The following is a 20,016-nucleotide window of genomic DNA, read 5'->3' on the forward strand; positions in this document are numbered from 1 at the left end:
AAAAAAAAAAACGATTTTACTTTGTTTTGTTTCTTCAAAATAGGTTTTTTTTCTATGCAGCCCTGGCTATTCTGGAACTTGCTCTGTAGACCAGGCTTCCCTCGAACTTGAAGATCTATCTACCTGCTTCTGCCTCTCTGGCTCTTTGCCTCTCTACCTCTACCTCTGCCTCTGTCTCAAGTACTGGGATTAAAGGTGTGTGCCAACCACTGCCCAGCCTCTAATTCTTTTTTTTTTTGGGGGGGGGGTCTTCGAGACAGGGTTTCTCTGTATAGCCCTGGCTGTCCTGGAACTCACTCTGTAGACCAGGCTGGCATCAAACTCAGAAATCCACCTGCTTCTGCCTCCCAAGTCCTGGGATTAAAGGCATGAACCACCACTGCCCGGCTTTAGCTTCTAATTCTTAATAACTAAAAAGAATCTGTAGAAGCAACTTAATAAGTTCTATTTGTAGATATTGTTCTTTTTTTAAATCAATAAGTTAATTGATTTAATTTTTGAAACAGGGTCTCATGATTCCTGGACCATCCTGGATCTTGCTTTTAGCTGAGGATGGCCTTGAACTTCTGATTCTCTTGCTTCTACCTCCAGAATGCTGGGATTTCAGGCATGCACCACTCTGTCTGATTTATGTGATACTAGGGATCAAACTCAGGCTAGTCAGGCGCTCTACCAACTAAATTACATCTCCAGCTTGTTGCCTCTTAATATTGCCTATAAATTTAAGAGGAGCCAGGTATGGTGGTACATTCCTTTAATCCTCGCACTTGGGAGACAGAGGCAGGTAGATCTCTATGCAGTTTGAGGTAGCCTGGTCTACATAGTGACTTCTAAGCAAGCCAAGACTACATGGTCAGATGTCACAAAAAAACAAAACAATGTATGTATGTATATATTTATATATGTTATATACATATATTTGAGAGTAAAGAATGAAGAATTAGAGTGGTGTTTTCTGGGCCATTGTGACTAGTCAGTGAGTTTTCAAAATAGTGTTGTGATAAAATATATTCAACTCTGAACTCCTGCCACAGTCAATATTGTAACTGAAATTTAAATAATTTATTATTATTTAATATGTTCTAAATGATTGTACCAAGGCTTCTAAGAAAAGAGGAAAGAGAATTGAGTTCAGTGTATCATTTGTCATATAAAGTTGAGACGTTTATGTTTGCTTAAAGATACATCACTTAGCAGAGAGTTTGGTGTGACATGTTTGTAATCCTAGTATTCAAGAGGCTGGGGCAGGAGGATTGTTGCAAGTTTGAGGCCCTGTGGAGATATATAGTGATTTGAAGGCTATCTTGGGCTTTATAGAAGAGCCTGTCTGAGAAAACTAAAATCAGTCTACTTTTAGAGACTGTGTGGTGGGAGTTAATGAACTTGGACTGTGAATGGTGGACTTGTTTGTAGTGGTGCTGATTTTTATGTTGTGTTTTTTGAGCAGTGTTTAGCCTACTTTGGTCTTAAGCTCTTTTAGGCTCTTGCTGCCCTTGACGAGTAAGGGTTAGAGAGCTGAATCATTCACTGTCTATTTCAGAAGAAGCTTTTTAGTTATCATTGGGGTGGATTTATGTCACTTAGCTCCTGAGTTTGAGACAAGGTATGTTTGATTTCTAGTAGGCTTATTTGAACTTAGTTTTGAACCATAGTGTCTGCCTTCTCTTTATTATTTTTTAATGTGTCTCTATTTTTGTAGGTTAACCTGGACAAACTAAAGGAAAGAGCACAGAGGTTTGGTTTGAATGTCTCTTCCATCTCTAGAAAGGTAATCTATATGAGCTGTAATTTCCGTTTTTAGAATATTAGAACAGCATGGGAATTAGGAAATGGCTTTTGGGAAGTCATTTTGTGAAGCTAGCTTTTTAGCACTTCATTTTTATGTCATTTGAATATCACTGCCCCATAATTGATTATATCAGATCAACTATTTAACAAAATAATTTTGTTCAATAGATTGTTTTCATGTCTTTTACCCAGACAACTAAAACAGCCTATTTCTCTTTGGTACTTTTTTGAATGTAGTTTAATCCCAGTGTTTAGGAGGCAGGTAGTGAGAGCCTGTCTTTGAAAAAATGATGTGGCCTACAGTAATGTTAAAGCATTCTGGTACAGGTGTAATGGGAATAAAAAAGAAAACATGTGCCGGGCGGTGGTGGCACACGCCTTTAATCCCAGCACTTGGGAGGCAGAGGCAGGTGGATTTCTGAGTTCGAGGCCAGCCTGGTCTACAGCGTGAGCTCCAGGACAGCCAGGGCTACACAGAGAAACCCTGTCTCGAAGAAGAAAGAAAGAAAGAAAGAGAGAGAGAGAGAGAGAGAGAGAGAGAAAGGAAGAAAGAAAAAAGAAAAGATGTACCTAGAACAAAATTTGGAATTCATATAGAAATGTTTATGACCCTCCCCTTTAAAATAGCAATCTGATTATCTCTATACTGTAGATGTACAGCTTGGACACATTAACAATCTGAGGAAACTATGTTTTTAGTTTTTGGCTGACTTTTTTGTGAGTGCACATACATTTCAGTTTTTAGCTTTATAACACATTAGGTATTACATAGAAACTTAGAGAACTCCGTCTTTCCTCTCTTACTCCTGTCGGTAGGTCATCTTTCCTCTTGCTCTTTGCTTAGTGAGAGTCATGTCTGTTCTTGTCTCTACCTCAGTTCTCTGTGAATAGGATACTATTGGTTTAGGATAAGGGAGGTGACAACAGAGGGTGGCACTAGCATTTAGACAATACTTAGACAAAGGTTTCTCATTTAAGCCCCATGGTCTTAAGTGGGCTAACAGATCTCACTTCCTCAACAAAATAAACCGACATGAATAAGGTCTGGCTCAGTTGTATCTTACTGCTCACCAACCATCTTGTTTTCCAGTCTGTGCTTGACTGCTCATTTTCTTCACTGTCAGTTTTACTTGCCTCCAGAAGACATGTTGTGTTGTCCTATTGGTGGATGGGACTTGGTGATAGCAAAGAAGCGGTGATTGGATAGAGGGAATGAAGGCAGTCAGTTCAGTTGATTATTTATGGTCAGAGGACATGATTTTGCCAGAAACTAAATCTGAAAAAGCAAACAACCAAGTCTGGATTTAGGTCTGTACATTAGCTGGTCTGTCTACTTTGAGTAGATTGTTTTGCTTTATTACACACTGACATACTTGGGAAAGTAAAGCTTAATATTTTAGGAAGTTGTACAAAATGCATGTTGATTAAAAAGAACAAGAACATGTCTAAGCACTATGCAGAACCCTGGAGTATTTGTTTTTCTTCCTTCTCAGGAATATATGGAGCAAGTGGCGATGACTTTTGTGGAGGAGAAGGAAGCATCTATAGCTTTGCTAACTTTAGTTTATCTTCGTTTTTCTCTTCTAGAATATTACCAGATTTTTCCAACACTTGGAGCTTTTCATGTGATTAACTATCCTACTAAGTAATCCTTTTCTAGACTTTTTTATTCTTGTTGGCGGGTGTTAGTGAGGCTAGTGATAGATCAAGTACAGTGCCTTGTATGTGCTTCTCAAGCACTCTGTGATGGAGTTGTGCGACTCTACCCTACTCTTAGATATTCCTAGGTATTTTCATAAACACACACACACAGAGACACATGTGCCCCACATGCTTATTATTGGCTAGTGATGAGAAATTTAATAGTCTGTTAATTTTTATAATATAGTCCCTGAAGTACATCCCCCCGTTCTCTGCCTCCCAAGTGCTGGGATTAAAGGCATTTGCCATCACTCCTGGCTAATAGACACATTTAACTTAGCCACGTTTTAGGTGAATATTATTTAGGGATAAGACTAGCTTAGTTGGTGGAGTGCTGGGATCACTCAATTGCATTCCCACCACTTTGTAAACTGGGTGTAGTAGGTCATTCCAATAGTAACTCTTAGGAGATAGAAGTGGAGGATCTGAGGTTCAGGATCATCTTCAGCCACATTGTGAGGCCAGTTTGGACTACATGAGATCTAGTCTCAAAGAGACTGGGAGGGTTTGATTTTAAAATTTGGGGAAGCAAGGTGAAATTCTGGATGCTGAATCAATGATATCAATAATTATGGCTGGTACATTGCTCCATTTATCAAAAATTATATGTTTGGGACGTTTTTTTAAAAAAGAGTTATGAGTATACTGCTGCTCTTTTCAGATACATCAGAAGAGGACATCAGATCTCATTACAGATGATTGTGAGCCCTCATGTGGTTGCTGGGAATTGAACTCAGGACCTCTGGAAGAGCAGTCAGTGCTCTTAACTGCTGAGCCATCTCTCCAGCCCTGGGGAATTTCTGATGGAACATTTTCATGGACATCATTTGGGCTATTAGCTGTTTCTATTAGTTCTGTTTGGGGGAGCTCAGGAGAGCCTCTGGCTATACAGATAATGAAGGGTCATTTAGACACTGGTCTTAGTTGTAGGAACTTGACATGGGCTAGCCCAACAGATAATGCAAATCATTAGGCTATTAATTATTTCCTGTTCCTGGTTTTCTGGATGGAAAAATAGGGTTTTTCCATCTTTCCTATCAGAGGGACAATCCTGCATTGCTTAGCATTCCTGGTTTCTCTGGAGAACTGTGTACCTTTGTGTTCTGCTCCCAACACTCTGCAAGAGCAACAAGTGCTCTTAACTTTGGAGTCATAGTTCCAGTCCCATAATGCACCCCTTTGTGATATTCTGTGAACCTTACATGAGAGGTTGATATGCATGTCCCATTCGTGGCTGAGCATTCTTAGCACACTAACCAGTTAGGAGCGTGCATGACCTGCTACACACTGCAGAAAAGCAGCTTTCTGACCAAGGTTGAGAGCAGCAGTAGCCTATGGGTATAAATATAAGTATTTAGAAGATAGTTTGACAATGTGTCCACTTAGCAAGTTAATAATTGTGGGTTCTCTACCTAGGGATTTTGTCTTCCCTCGCCATGTACTTTGACCAGGTGTACAGTGCCAGGTGTGGATTTTCACATGTGGGGAGTTGGTTACCCACCATTATTGGTCATTCCATTATTTCACTCATGGGCATGTCTTGTTGGTATTATAGCACGCAGAGACCACTGCTAGCTAGTGCACTGATGAATTTTAACCATACTCCAGCTCCACTTGATCTATGTTGTGGCACTGTGAAAGCTAGCCAACAGGGAGGAAGTTTTCCAGTCATGTCTAGCTTGATATTTCTGTCTCTGAAGCAAAGTGTGCTATGTATTCAACACTGAGGTTATGGTGGACAACCAAAAACATCAACAGTTGGTTGTGTTACTTTGGTGGCCTTGAGGGTCTCCCTGGCCAAAAATTCATAGGAAATATATCTCTTACTGGGCATTCAGATTTTCATTCTGTAACATGTCTTCTGGAGGAAGCATTGTTCACCCATGTGGGGTACCTCTGTTAAGACACCTTTTTAAAAATTATAATTTAAAAATTGTTTGTTTATTATGGGGGTGATGGTGTGTGTGCTACTATGGTTGTGTGTATGTGTGTTTGCGTGTGTGTAAAAGTCAGGACAGTTTTTATATGTATGCCTCAATGTAAGTATAAGCATGTGAAGCTAGACCTGGTGGCATGTCTTTAATCCCAGCACATGGGAGGCAGAGACTGTGGGTTAGAGCCCAGCTCTTGTACGTAGAGAGTTCCAGGACAGCCAGGGCTACATAGAGGAACCCTGGTTCCCCTGCTCCCCCAAAAAAGCTCGGTTTGCTCACTCTAGAGAGAATCTCTTGTGGATTGTATAGACACATCACCTGTCAATAAAAAAAAAAAAAAACCTGTTGCCAATGAGCTGAGGTAGGAACTAGGAGGTTGGAGTTCCAGCAGAGAGGGAGAGAGAAAGGGAGGGGAGGGGGAATTCATCCCAATTCTTGAGGAGACCTTTGTATGAACCTGAGAAGAGGTTAACTAGAATAAACAGGTAATTAAGTTACAAGCTAACCAGAGAACAAGCTAAAGCTATTGGCTTAAGCATTTATTCATAAATGCTGCCTAGTGTAGGTGCTGGGAATGGAACCTAGGTCCTTTGCAAGAGCACCAACTGTTCTAATTTATGTGTATGTGTGTGCACGTGTGAGTACAGGGGTTGATGGAGGCCAGAAACCTTAGATATCCCTGGAGTTAAGAGTTACACGCAGTTTGAACCACCTGCTATGAGTGCTCTGAAGCATACCTGATCCTCTGAAATAGCAGTATGTGTCCTTTACTGCTCAGCCATCTTTCCAGCCTACTAGCCTATTTTTTTGATTGGGTGGTTTATTTCCTTATTATAGTTATTTGTATATTCTAGATACTAATCTTCTGTTAGATTGATAGCTGCAAAGATCTCTTATTCTGTAGATACCTTCTTCATTTAATTGACAGTTCCTTTGCTGTACAGACCTTTTTCAATTTCAAGAGATTCCATTTGTTGATTATTCTTTCCTGAGTTATTGGGGTCCTGTTCAGAAAGTCCCTCTCTGTATTTGTATCTTGAAGAGAGCTCTCCCTCTCCTCAAGCACTTGTCGTGTATTACATTCGCATCCTTTATCCATTTGAAGTTGATTTTTGTTTTACAGGTAGGTAATCTGGTTCCAGTATCCTTTGCTGAAAATGCTGTCTTTCCTTAAGTGTGTACTTTGAGTATCTTGCTCAGAAGTCGGATGGTTGTGGTTACCCAACTTGTATCTGGATCCTCTTTTCTAGTCCATTGATCTATATGTCTGGTTTTGTACTAGTACTGTGTTTTCGTTGTTGCTGTGAGTGTGTAATTTAACTTGAAATTGGTGTGGGAATACTTCTAGTAGTGTAGGTTTGCCCAGGGTTGATTTGACTATCGGGGGTCCTTTGTGCTTCATATTATTTTAACTTTTTTGTTGTTTCTATGAAGCTTGTTAATTTTTACTGGAGTTGCTTGAATATGTGGATTGCTTTTGGCCTGAAGTTTTCATTGTTCCCTCTGATTTCTTTTTCTATATGTTATCATTATATTGGAAGGCTGCTGAGTTTTCATAATTTTTGAGATTATAATAAAATTATATATCATTTCTCCATTCTCTTTCCTCCTTCCAACCCCACCCATGTACCTTCTCCCTTGCTCTTCTTTAATTAAATTTATAGTCTCTTTTTTTTAAACTGTTAAACATGCATACACGTGTTCCTGAATGTATAAATGCAACATTCTCAGCTTGTATAATGTCGCTTGTATGTATAATTCATTTTAGGGCCTTTTGGTATTAGATAAGCAGTTGATGTGCTCTTCCCTTGGGATACTATTTATCCTTCTCTCAGCATTCCTTAGTTTAGTGTAGGTTTATTATTCATAGCCCTGCCCCCTACTTTTTTAGAGAAAGATACAGACAAAGACACTGGCACTGACTTAATCCCAGCCTTCCAGAGGCAGATGAAACTAACTCTTAAGCTCCAGGTCAGTCATGTCTACACAGTGAGACCCTGTCTCAAAAACAACAAAGACATCAAAAGCCCAAATCCATCTGGGAGTAGTGGGGAAGCCTTTGATCCAGCACTCATAAGACAGAGGCAGGTGGATTTTGAGGCCAACCTGGTCTACAAAGCAAATCCAAGACAACCAGGACTCTGTTACATGGAGAAATCCTGTCTGGAAAAAAACGGAAAAACAAAAAACAGTCAAGTAAGTGGATGAGTGAGTAGTGTTGTATGGAGACTTACTTGTCTAGCAGCTCCTAAGAGTGCTGGCAGTGACAGCTGTAAATAGCCTGAGCGTCCTGCCACAATCTAGAACACGCTCATTTCTTTCCTCATATCCATTCTCTATGACTTTTTTGTATTTTGGTTTGGTTTGGTTTGGTTTGGTTTTTGCGACAAAGATCTCTTGTAGCTCAGGCTGTCTTTGAACTTGCCATAACTCAGGCTGACCTCCAAATTGATCTGCAGCTTCTGCCAGCTGCCCTACCCAGATGCTAGTTTTCCTGGTTTTTGAGTGTGGTGTTTTATTTTGTTCTTTTTAGTTAGTATTTTATTCAAATCTTACTTTTTAATTTCAAGAGCAGATTCTTAGGATAGAAATAGAGATAATATCTTTGCACTGTTCAACATTTAGAGTTTATATAAAAACGTTGTTTCCAAATCCCTAGCTGTGGATATGTATCTTGTATTTATACCTATTTATTTTTAATTTCTTATATTTATTTCACAGAAACACATTGAGATTGATCGAAATACTTACTGTGGACTTCAGAAACTATTTTGATGTAGAATTAGCTAGGGTATGACACAGAGGCAGTTACAGAATTCTCACTGTCATGCTGTTGTGTGGAAGTGATTTCAGAGAATACGCAGTTGAAAATAATCAGTATTGTGAGAGGCCTAAGAGAAGTGGACTCACTGATGTAGGAAATAGTGTGTGTCTTCAGAAAAATCCCTTTCTCTTACTTGATTGACACTCCTGGTTCTTTCTCAGTTTTACAGGGTCTTTTAATGGTTGAGCCTAATATCATACTCTTGCCCCTGTACAAATGTGTCCTGATCTTGTTGCCTTTTTAAAATAATTAACTCATTAATTAATTTTAGGAGCTATAGTTTGCTATTTTGCTCAGGATGTCCTCAAGAATTGAGGCCTTTGGCATATTTTTATGTTGTTGAGTTATGCTTGTGAAAGACTCTCACTGCTTCCCTGTTTGAATTCTAAGTATGTAATAGGTTCTCTATGATTCTTTCCCAACTTCAAAAGTTTTTTTTTTATTTTTTCATGTATATGGATATTTCACCTGCATCTATATCTGTGTGTATATAATGCCCCTACAGACCAGAGAGGGCATTAGATATCCTAGAACTGGAGTTGGAAATGGCTGTAGGTTCTGTGTGAATGCTGGCAGCTCAACCTGGGTCATTTGGATGTGCATCCGGTGCTTTTCACTACTGAGTCATCTCTCCAGCCTCCCAGCTTTTCTCTTGACTTTTACAAAGTCCCTGAAGCTGAGATCTTTATTTGTAGTATTTGTGGGAAAATAAGCAGATGGAAGCTTTATTTGGATTTAATGAGAAGATGTTATTAAGTACTTTATCAAATATAATTGTAGTTATTTCTAAGTATGGCTGTACACAAGTAAAGAACACCATGGACCTCTTAAGAAACATAGTTCCTGGGCTGGAGATCTGTCTCAGTGGTTAAGAGCACTGACTGCTCTTCCAGAGGTTCTGAGTTCAATTGCCAGCAACCACATGGTGGCTCACAACCATCTGTAATGTTCATCCGATGCCACCTTCTGGTGTGTCTGAAGACAATGACAGTATACCCACGTACATGAAATAAATACATAAATCTTTAAAAAAGAAGAGGAAGAGGAGGCTGGTCCTCTTTAAAAAAAAAAAAAAAGAAAGGAATAAAGGAGAGAGAGAGAGAGAGAGAGAGAGAGAGAGAGAGAGAGAGAGAGAGAGAGAGATAGTTAGTTAGTTCCTGGCAAGGCGTGGTAGCTCATACCTTTAATCTCAGGTGAGTATGTGCGTTTAAGACCAGCCTAGTCTACAAAGCAAGTTCCAGTCATCCATGGTTACACAATAGGACCCTGTCTCAACAAAAACAAAGAGAGATATAGCTCCTTAGTCTAGCAAGATGGCTCAGGAGGTGAAAATACTTGGTATTCAAGCATAATAGCTTGGATTCTATCCCAAGAACCCATAGTCAAAGTAGAGGTGACTCGCTAAAATTGTTTTCTGACCTTTACATGCCTGCTATGAACTGTTACATGTGTGTGCATATATGCAATATTAATAAATACAGAATACAGATCTATAAGCCTGCCCTTTTGAGATTCTGATATATTAGGTTGATATGACACCACAATTCTATGTTTTTTAAGTAGTTTAAGTAAAAAGATCTTCATTCTACATTTCTGAGTGCCCAAGTAAATCCCCCCTTTTTGCATTGTTATTCTCTGAATATTTTGGGTAAGATAACATTTACTTTTTCTTAAAAGTTTTACTTCCCTTTATTGACTTCTTGACATTTTTGCCAAGCTCTGCATCTCTTATCCTTAAAAGCAATAGCTTCCTGGCTTCTAAGGAAAGGAGGTGGAGACTTTTGACAGAAGTTGGTAATCATGGCTTTGGTTTCAAATCCTACAAAGGTAGAAAACATGGGTTCTTAGGGGTCTGTGATTCTATTGGGCTTTACAGTTCTCACATACTATTGGCCCCAGAAAGTTGATTCTGCTGTGCCAGAAACTGCTGAATACAGGAAAGATGACTATTGTATATGTTTAGGGAATGATTTTAGACCTCTTTACCATGTGTTTGCTAAGGTGGCATGGTTCCTGCTAGTCTGTTGTTTCACCTTTAATCTGCCTGTGCTGTGCATACATAACATTAATTTTGGGGACCACTTTGTGTTCTCCGCACTGTCCAGCAGAAAGGCTCAGGAAAAAAAACAAGGTCAGATGAGTTTCAGGAAACAGGGAGGTGACAGCTGTGTATTCAAGCATTGAAGTGTTTCTGAGAGAAAAGCCATCAGCTGTTGCCATTCACCCTGTGAGTATGAAATTGGAAGCTCATTTACCCTGGAGTTTCATGACCTTTACCTCTGGGAAGTCAAGGCCATGTCATATTTATTTCCCATCATCCCCTGGGCTCTCTTTTCCATCCTGTTGTCAGTCACATGGTGGTAGATTGAGGAAATCTATCCTAAGGCTCTTTTGCCTTACAACGTTAAATTTGTTTAGAAAATCAGATTAGCCTGAGAACTTCTGACATCTTAATGCATATTATAATTCATTTATAGAAAGCACCAGCTACCTACTTGTTTTATTTGCAACATATACTGGCTTGGGGCTGTGGGTAGAGCTGAGTGGCAAAGCATTAATGTATTCATGGGCTCATATCCTCATACTGGGGTGGAGAAGAGATAAGAAGACAGTTGTCTTAGTTCACTTCAAGCTTCTTGTCACTCCAAAAGAAAGGTTCCTGAGTGAAGATTAACAGTAGTATCTTAGGTTCCTTTTACTCAACTTAATCTTCAGATTGGAATTTGTCCTCACATGGTGTAAGAGGGCTGATGGATGAATCACTTTGTAGCACTAACCAGTAGAAGGACGCCCAGCTTTGGTCTCTCAAGGTAATGGTAAGGGTTTTTCTTATTTGAGTCCAGTAACTACTTTTGTGTTCTTGGGAATTTCAGAGTTTAAAATTCTTCAGTGTGCCTGAATTGCACTTGAGGCTACTGGTGGTTTCTCAGGGTTTCTTTTTATGAACTAGAGTGGTACTGGCAAGATTGAAGACGGTGAATGTTTTGAGTGTTTGAACATCCTGCTCACAGGGCACAACTACATCAAAGTGGGCTGACTCCCTTTGGCACAGGAAACAGCCTAAGCACAGTTTTGGAGTAGTATTTGTGTAGTCAAGATAAAATTAGCAAGTTTTAAAAAATGTTCTTTTAAATTTGATCTTGCGTTTGAAGATTAGTTTGGAAATGAACAAAAGTTTAAACTTGTTTTTGGATGGAGATAATAATGTTTGTGCTCTGCTGAAAAAAAGAGACAATTTTTAAAAAATCTCCTGTGTTAGCTGCCAGTTAATGGAGGTAATCTACTGTGTACTTAATTTCTGGCTGTAATTTAGATTTCTGTAGCCTTGGGATTATCCTCTTGGCCTCACTCTGAGACTTAGTAGTTCATGAATAAATGCTCAGGCCATAAGCTTTTGCTCTGTTTCCCCGACTAGCTCATGTCTCAATAATCCAGTTTATTCTAGTTCTTTCACTGGTTAGTTACCTTTCCTCAGGTTTCTCATCTGCGGCCTCCTTGGAGTTCAGGGCAGATTTCCCACCTCTGACTCTCTGCTATAACTCCCAACCCCCTTGCTGGAACTCCCACCTCCTAGTTCCTGCCTCAGCTCATTGGCCATAGGCTTTTTTATTGACAGGTAGTGCTTTTATACAATTCACAAGAGATTATTTCTACACCTGGATGCAGTAGAAACTTGTCAGAAGCTCTTAAATATGTAGTTATAATCTAGTGCCTCCATTTTGCTTCCTTAGGACAGTTGAGATATTTTCAAACAATCCTTATGTATTTATGGCAGGGAAAATTATGTTTTTTTATTTGTTTGTTTTGAGACACCGTATAGTTCTGGCTGTACTGGAGCTCACTCTGTAGACCCAGCTGGTCTTGAACTCACAGAGGTCCTCCTGTCTCTGTCTCCCAAGTCCTGGGATTAAAAGCATGCCCTACTATACCAGGCTTGGGTGGAGTAAATTCTGTAACCAACTAACCATATCATTTTGCTTCCATGTACTTGCCTCTGATACTGGTTTTACTCTCTCTGGATTTCAAGTGTTTCTGTCATCTATCTCAGTACTTCTGGCTTTTGTTCTTTCCTTTTCCTTCTCCTTTCTACAGTCCCATGGATTAAACCCAAGGCCCCAAAGAGGCTAGGCAAATGTTGTTACCACTAAACTACATTCCTAGCTCTTTCTAGACCCTGCAGATGCTCATGTGCTTTAAAAAATCCGCAAAGTCCCATCTAGTCAGAATGCACATACACAAAAGACAGACAGCTGAAAAAATTACAAATGAAATGGAAACTTGAAGGTTCTTTGGAAAGTCTGTTGGATGGTGTTTTGTTGAGGCAAACAGGTAAAGGAACATTTTATTGAAGTGGACATAGGTGAAAGACTAAGGAAGACTCGTGAAGGAATGTTTAGCTAAAGTAGACATAGATGAAAGGATATTCTGTTAAAGTAAGTACATGAAAGGACATGTAATAAAAGATTTTTTGTTAACATATATGTATTGGTCTGTCTTATATTGTGTTGTTGAGTTGTATTTGTTGGGACTCTATAGAGAGAAACACAAGAAAAAACTTGTGGTGGTGTGTTACAGTTTTTTGTCACTTCTGTGGATTCAGGCTGATTGACAGAGTGATGTTAGCTGAGACAGAGGTATGTGTTGAGACAAGACATATGTTGAGGCAAGATCTGCGGAGGACATGGCATGTTTGGCGGGTGTAAGTAGGACTAAATGGGCAGTGACGGAGGCTGGGCTGGGCTTGTTTATAGAGCTAGCTGTGTAATGCTTGTGGGTCTCACATCTTTGTTGATCTTTGTTTCCCTGAGAGAGGCAAAGCTGAGAACTTTTCTGAGCAGTTTTCTTGGTTTCTCTTGTTGACTCGTGTTGAGTCTGAGGCCTGGCTGTCTCTGTTAGGTAATTTCATCATGTGAAGTATTTACAAGTAGATAGAACTGTTGCTATTAACTTGTAAACTGAACTGTCAATATTTAGACAACATAGGCAGTTGCTCCAAAGAACCGTTCTAAACAGGTCCACTTCCCCCATGTCCTTTCTTTTCCACTACCTCTGGTGGGTGGTGGGCTAAAAGAGAAGTTGAAGCATTTAAAAACCATCAATAAAAATAGACATTAAAAAATTAAAATTATAAACTTCCTTGGACTTGATTCTTGCCAAGTGAAGGAAAGACCAGGGGGAGAAAAAATGTTATTGGAAGTAGAAACTTCCTTTACTTTTTTTTTTTTGTGTGTTTCTTGAATCATTTCCAAGATCGTGGTAAGGCAGAATCTTTCTCTCTATTCTACCTTTGCTGTGAAACTGTATTTTCTTGAATATTAAATTCTGTTAAGGGGGCTGGAGAGATGGCTCAGGAGTTAAGAAGAACACTGGCTACTCTTTAAGAGCTCCTGAGTTCAATTCCCAGCAACCACATGGTGGCTCACAACCATCTGTAATGGGATCCAGTGTCCTATTTTGTTGTGTCTGAAGACAGTGACAGTGTACTCATACACATAAAATAAGTAAATAATTTAGAAAATTCTATTAGGACATCTAGCTGATATGTTTATTACATGTAAAGTGTCACTTTGTTTTGGAAAACTATTAAATAGAAGGGATTAATTTAGATTGTGTAAAGCCACAAAGAGTGTATTTTCCTACATTATATCTATATATGTATATATACATACATACACACCTATATGTATACACACACACACACACACAAACCTGAATTGTAATTCCAAAACAGGACAGGAGTCTAAGACAAGAGGATTGTTACAATTCAAGGGCAACCTGGGCAAGCCAAGCCCAGCCTCCGTCACTGTCCCTTTAGTCCTACTTACACCCGCCAAACATGCCATGTCCTCCCCTCCGCAGGTCTTGCCTCAACATATGTCTTGTCTCAGTCTTGTCTCAACATGTACCTCTGGGCTACAGAGTGAGACCCTGATAAAAACCAAACCACAACAACCATTGTAATACATTACAGGACAATACAGTGCAATACAATACAACTAGTTCATCATGTTTACCTCATATGATATTTCCTATATGTTAAACACCTTTTTGCACATGTGATTCAGAACATAGTCATTCCTTCAATGGATCTTTTTCTTTAATATTCCTTGAGGCCTTTGTAAATGTAAAAGGAAAACAAGGATAGAGGTCAATTTTGAAAAGTCGAGAGTACCTTCTAAAGCCTTGGTTTGCACTGTTGCAGAGGACCAGTGTGTTCCCTGAACCTGTGTACACAGCTTATAAAGGCCATGAAGTCAGGGTTCCAGAGGGTTTGACGCCCTCTTCTGGCCTCCTCGGGCATGTACACATATTCACACAATTTAAAAATAAAAATAAACCTTTAAATAAAATACATGTTTAAAAACAGTGATAATGATTCATGAAAGCTTAGCAAATGCAGATTACACCTTCTGCCCTGCTCTCTTCTTTCTTTCTTTCTTTCTTTCTTTCTTTCTTTCTTTCTTTCTTCCTTCCTTCCTTCCTTCCTTCCTTTCTTTCTTTTTTTCTTTCTTTCTCCCTTCTTTTTTGGTAATAGTCTCATTCTATAGCTGAGGTTTGTCTTAAAGTTGTGATGACCCTCGTTGTACTAAGCACTGGAGTTATAAGCATGAACTACTCTATCCAGCCTGTCCTGTTCTCTTTCTTATTGCTGTTGATTTAACTCTCTTTCTCCCTTCTTCTCTTTCTTTCTTTCTTTCTTTCTTTCTTTCTTTCTTTCTTTCTTTCTTTCTTTTTTCTTTCTTTTTTCTTTTTTCTTTTTTCTTTTTTTTGAGACAGAGTTTCTCTTTATACCAGTGGCTGTCCTAGAACTCTCCCTCTGTGGAATAGGCTTGCTTCAAACTCTAAAAGTCCGAGATCCATCTGCCTTTGCCTCCCAAATACTGGGATTAAAGGACTGCACCACTACCAGTTGGCACTGTTCGTTTTCCTCCCTCTACCAGGAGGGTCCCAGAGATTGAAATCAGATCATCAGGCTTGACAGTGAGTGCTTTTACCTGCTGAGCCATCTTGCCACCACCCCTGTTCTTTTTTTATGGGTATACTCTCATCTTCTGTACATTAAATCATAAATGAGGTTTTTGTTTGTGTGCTTGTGTGTGTGTGTGTTTTGCTTGTTTGTTTTTTTAAGATAGGGTCTATTTAGTTCTGGCTGTTGTTATGTAGACAATGTGCTGCCTTTAAACTCACATACAACCTCCTGCCTGTGCTTCCTAGTGCTGAGTTGAAAGCTTTTAAATATGATTTTTAAAAACAAAAGCAAAGACAAAGTAGTTAGATGCCAGAAGGGTTGTGTATGCTGAAATTATTGGCATCAGGGATACTGTGTTTTTGGTCTTGGGGAATGAGAAGGCTGGGGAAATAGAAGTATATGGGCTAATTTAAAAACCAATGCCTATGTTTGGTTGATGAGGAAAGGTTTCTCCTTTATTTTGGATGTAAATTGAATGTTTTGAGTTTACATTTGATGGGGAAATAAAGTGTTTCAGATAGAAACATTTCTTTTTCTGAATATGAGTATTTACGAGAAGAAAAAAAATGTGTTTAGAGTTGAGGTAATGACGGTGAAGGACAGGGTTTACTTACGTGGTTCACTAGGAGGAGGGTCTCTGCTGCCTGCACATATATAAGCCCATTTATGTACCTGAGCATGGCCTAGGGGAACATTGATTTGGTAGATGCAGAGACATGTGCATTGATTGTGGTAATTTTCCTCAATCAGGATGGGCCTTGTTTAACCAATGAATCAGAGCCTGTCAGTTAGGATGGAGTGACATTTATTGTGTGTTTGTTTCCATGAGGTGAGGGAGAGCCTAAGGACTGTGTTGGCTTACTGGTGGACTGCTATTCCCTGCAGGGCAAGGAAAAAGAGCTCCTGAGGGTTGTAGGCTGGGGAGGGGAAGGCAGGCAGAGTATTTATTAGAACTGAGGAAGAGTATTTGGAGAAGAAACTTTACCTAACTAACTGATAGCCCCAGATCTGAGTAAAAAGAGATTCATGAGGAGTGTGTGGTATTTAGTCAGTATCTTTTCCTGGCTCGTTCTTCCCTCATCTTTCAGTTAAAAGGGGAATTTAGACTCTTCATCAGAATAAAGAAGTAGGAAAAGGGCCGCCTTCCCCCCCCACCACACACACACACACACACACACACACACACACACAAAACTTACCGAATGGTGGCACATCCCTGCAATAGAAGCACTTGGGAGGAGGATCTGGAGTTTGAGGCCAGCCTAGGCTACAGAGACCTTCTCAAAAAAACAAAGGGTTAGGGCGAGGGTTCAGTGAGTAAAGGCACTGTGATCTGAGTTCCACTCCCAGAAACGCATAAAATAGGAAGAGAACTGACTGTACAGAGGTGACCTATGACCTCAGGCGCCCCCATCTTATACACATAATACTAATAACAATATAATAACAACAACAACAATAGTAATAAACACCAAAAGATGGAACTGGCTCCTCATATTCCAGATGAATGTAGGTTTTGTAGTGGGATTTGTAAAGGAAGTGGCCCCGAGGTTTGTGATTTCTATAATACTGTTTCAGCTGTAGTTTATCATTTGTGTCTTGATAGGTACTCTTTTAGTGTGGAATTGAAGATTTTTTAAATAGCTCATAGTGGTAGTAATTGTTGGTCTAGTTCCTCCTCCTACCAATGAAAATGTTCTTTTGATTCCTCCAGAAACTGGCTGCTGTTATTTAAAAACAAAACAAAAAACGAAAAATCTCCATTTATTTCTCTTTGGGATTTGTTTGTTTGTCTCCCCCCCACCCCCCGACAGAGATTCTCTGTGCAGCTCTGGCTGTTCTGGAACTCAATCTGTAGACCAGGCACCCTCAAATTCAGAGATACCTGCCTGGCTCTGCCTCCCCAGTGCTGGGACCAAAGGTATGTGCCACCACACCCGAGCTCTCCTTAGTTTTAATCTTAGTGGCAATTGGCAAAATCAAAAGTACTTGGGTACCTTGACTTGGGTAGTGAAAATGTAATGGAATTTGTTTTGGAAACCTTTTAATCATGTATTACATTTCAACAGATGGAATAACCAGTTAGCAAAATTTGGAAACATTTGGGGAAAGTTCAGTACAAGATTAGTAGCTGGAGTCCTTTCCCATAGCCTTGGACGGTAGAAAGCAGTTGGTGTGGTAGGAGATGGGATACTGGTACTGAGACAGTGATAGAGCTAACGTGGGTGTGGATAGAAGTAGTTGACAGATATTTCTAGGTAAGGATCTTGTGATCTCTCTGCTTTGGGAATTAAACGCAGTGTACTATTCTTCCAAAGATGTGTCTATGTAAAACAGCAAATTAGGAAAAGTGATTTCTTAAGTGTTCGGGATTCCAGTCCTGGCTGATTCTGCTGTTTACAATTTGTGAGACTTTTGTTCTACAAGGTACTTAATCTCTTTAAGTCTGAGTTTCCTGTTTATGAAATGAAGTTGTTTATAATGTCTAATTCATAGGATTATTATAAGAATTGAGATACTGTGTATGATACCAAGCACATCGAAGCACTCAGATTAATATTTCTGATCAAGGATAAGACCTTTTTTTTTCTTAGAACCTTCTTGCCATTTTTAGTAGTTCATTAATTTGATAAATACCCTCCTGTAGATTTGGTTTTGCTTATAAAGAAAAAGCTTATAAAAAATAGTGGGTAATGATTTATTCTGATAGTTTGTATAGAGTTCATCCCTGTCTCACAGCCCCTAAGAAACCGTAACTATACTTACTAGAAAAAAAGAAGTTATAGCAAAGGGAAGAAAATAAACGGAAGGAGTCTAAGATCTGGTGAGTGCTCACTCTGGCTGTATGAAGAGATGGCTAAATTGAACAAGCACAGAATGCTGGAAAGCTGCCCTGACTTTGCCTAGAGAAGTGGCTGCTATGGTCACGGGGACTCAAGTGTAAGGTATTGGAACATCTCTGTGCATCTGTAGGTCTCTTGCTTATCTTTGCCTGTGGCCTCTAGTTGTGGAACACTCAGAGACATAGTATGCCTGTAGAATATGAATTCTTGGGGCATTTAAACAAAAATAATCAAAATTTTAAACAAAAATCTAACCTAGAAGAATCTCACAGAAGCACATTCAAAAATGAAAACAAAATGCCTGTGGTGACTCATGCCTTTGATCCCAGCAGGAGGGACTCTGAGTTGGTGGTAGCTGGGTCTTCATAGTAAATTCCAAGACAGGTAGGGCTACATAAAAAGACTAACTAAAAACTGTCCCATCTGCTTTCTCCAGCACTGTTTATGGAGAACCGGCATATACTTGGGTGAGGACCTAAACACAGCTTTGTTATTTATCCTATTTTGTTATTTCCTCTTTTACCATCTTTCCTAATTATGCCTAGTCCCCAGCAGCTGAAATCTCAGCACCCCCTGCCACAGCTGCTGAGGTTACATACAGGTGGCATGCCTACTTTACTCAACTGCAGCCTGGTTCTTTCAAACAGCTTAAAGAGAATGACCGGCTCCTTCCCACTCATTTCTCCCTAGTTACTAGTAGACATGAGTTTCACAACTGCTTAGAAAGCATCCAGAGCTTCGGCAGATGACTGTGCTCGCCTCCTGTCTTTCTGGTGCAGGGAAACAGCTCAGTGGTTACAAGCACACTGGCTGCTTGTCCAGAGGCATAGATTCAGACCTACATGGTGGTTTACAATCAAGTGTAGCTCTGGTTTCAGGAGCTCCAACACCCTCTTCAGATCTCTGCTCATTTGGCACACATACGATGACAGACATGTTCAGGAAGAACACATAAAATCACCTTTAGAATTGTTTTTTTTTTTTTTTTTTCTAGCCTTCTGCCCCATCTTCCCTCCCTCCCTCCCTTCCTCCCCTCCTTGGCATATATATTGGGACTTGTGAGCAGTGGACAAGTAGTTCAGTTATCTTTTACCAACTTATTTTCTGTAGGAACTACTCAGTGGAATGTTTTTCTCTATCTGCATTGCTAGCATTTCTTGAGTAAAAATTTGTTTTACATGTGTTTCTTTTAAAAGTTAATTTTTGTTTTTCTCGAGACAGGGTTTCTCTGTATAGCCTGGGCTGTCCTGGAACTCACTCTGTAGACCAGGCTGGCCTCGAACTCAGAAATCCGCCTGCCTCTGCCTCCCAAGTGCTGGGATTAAAGGCGTGCGCCACCACCGCCCAGCCAAGAGTGGCTTTTAAATCACTGTTAAAGAAACGGAGTTGAGTGACACCGGGCACTGGTGGCACATGCTTTTAATGCCAGTCCTCAGGCACCAGAGGCAGGCAGATGATCTCTGAGTATGAGGACAGCCAGGACTACACAGAGAAATTCTGTAATCTACCTCAGAAAAACAAAAAACAAAAAGAAAAAGAAAACAAGGAAGAAAAGAGAAAGAGCTGGTGGGGAAGCCAGGGCCTCCGCTGAGACCAGTGAACATGAGCACTCACGTGTCCTGTACAAACGCGTGGATCTTGGCCAGAGCTTTGATCTGTAGGCTGCAGTAGCTGGAAAACAACAAACCACACACTGATATCAGCATAGACAGGTAGCCAGAGCAGAGGCCACCTGAGTGTGAGGAAGTCACTGGTCAGTCAAGTGGGCCCACCCAGCAGTTATATGGGGCCCAAAGACAGCAGAACAGATCTGAGCTGAATTCAGGAGACACTCAGAGTACAAGTCCTGCTGACAAGAAGGTTCTTATCTTACCCTTAAAGAACTGACTAAGCAACAACAAAGCCCATCCTCAGTACCTGAATAAATGCTGGGCAAGCACTGGCAACTCACCTGTA

The 20,016-nt window shown here is 40.0% G+C and overlaps 1 protein-coding gene across 2 annotated transcripts in view; it reads left to right on the forward strand.

Moving 5' to 3' along the window:
• The window catches only part of Sarnp (SAP domain containing ribonucleoprotein), a 55,027-nt gene that overhangs the window by 28,832 nt on the left and 6,179 nt on the right, over positions 1 to 20,016 (forward strand). For both annotated transcript variants that reach the window (XM_028786695.1, XM_028786694.1), the window contains one exon: positions 1,700 to 1,768. In XM_028786695.1, the coding sequence (XP_028642528.1) occupies positions 1,700 to 1,768 (69 nt within the window). The remainder of the gene's footprint in view (positions 1 to 1,699; positions 1,769 to 20,016) is intronic.

The sequence above is a fragment of the Grammomys surdaster genome, unplaced genomic scaffold, assembly GCF_004785775.1.
Source record: "Grammomys surdaster isolate TR1022 unplaced genomic scaffold, NIH_TR_1.0 125562, whole genome shotgun sequence".
NCBI lineage: Eukaryota > Metazoa > Chordata > Mammalia > Rodentia > Muridae > Grammomys > Grammomys surdaster.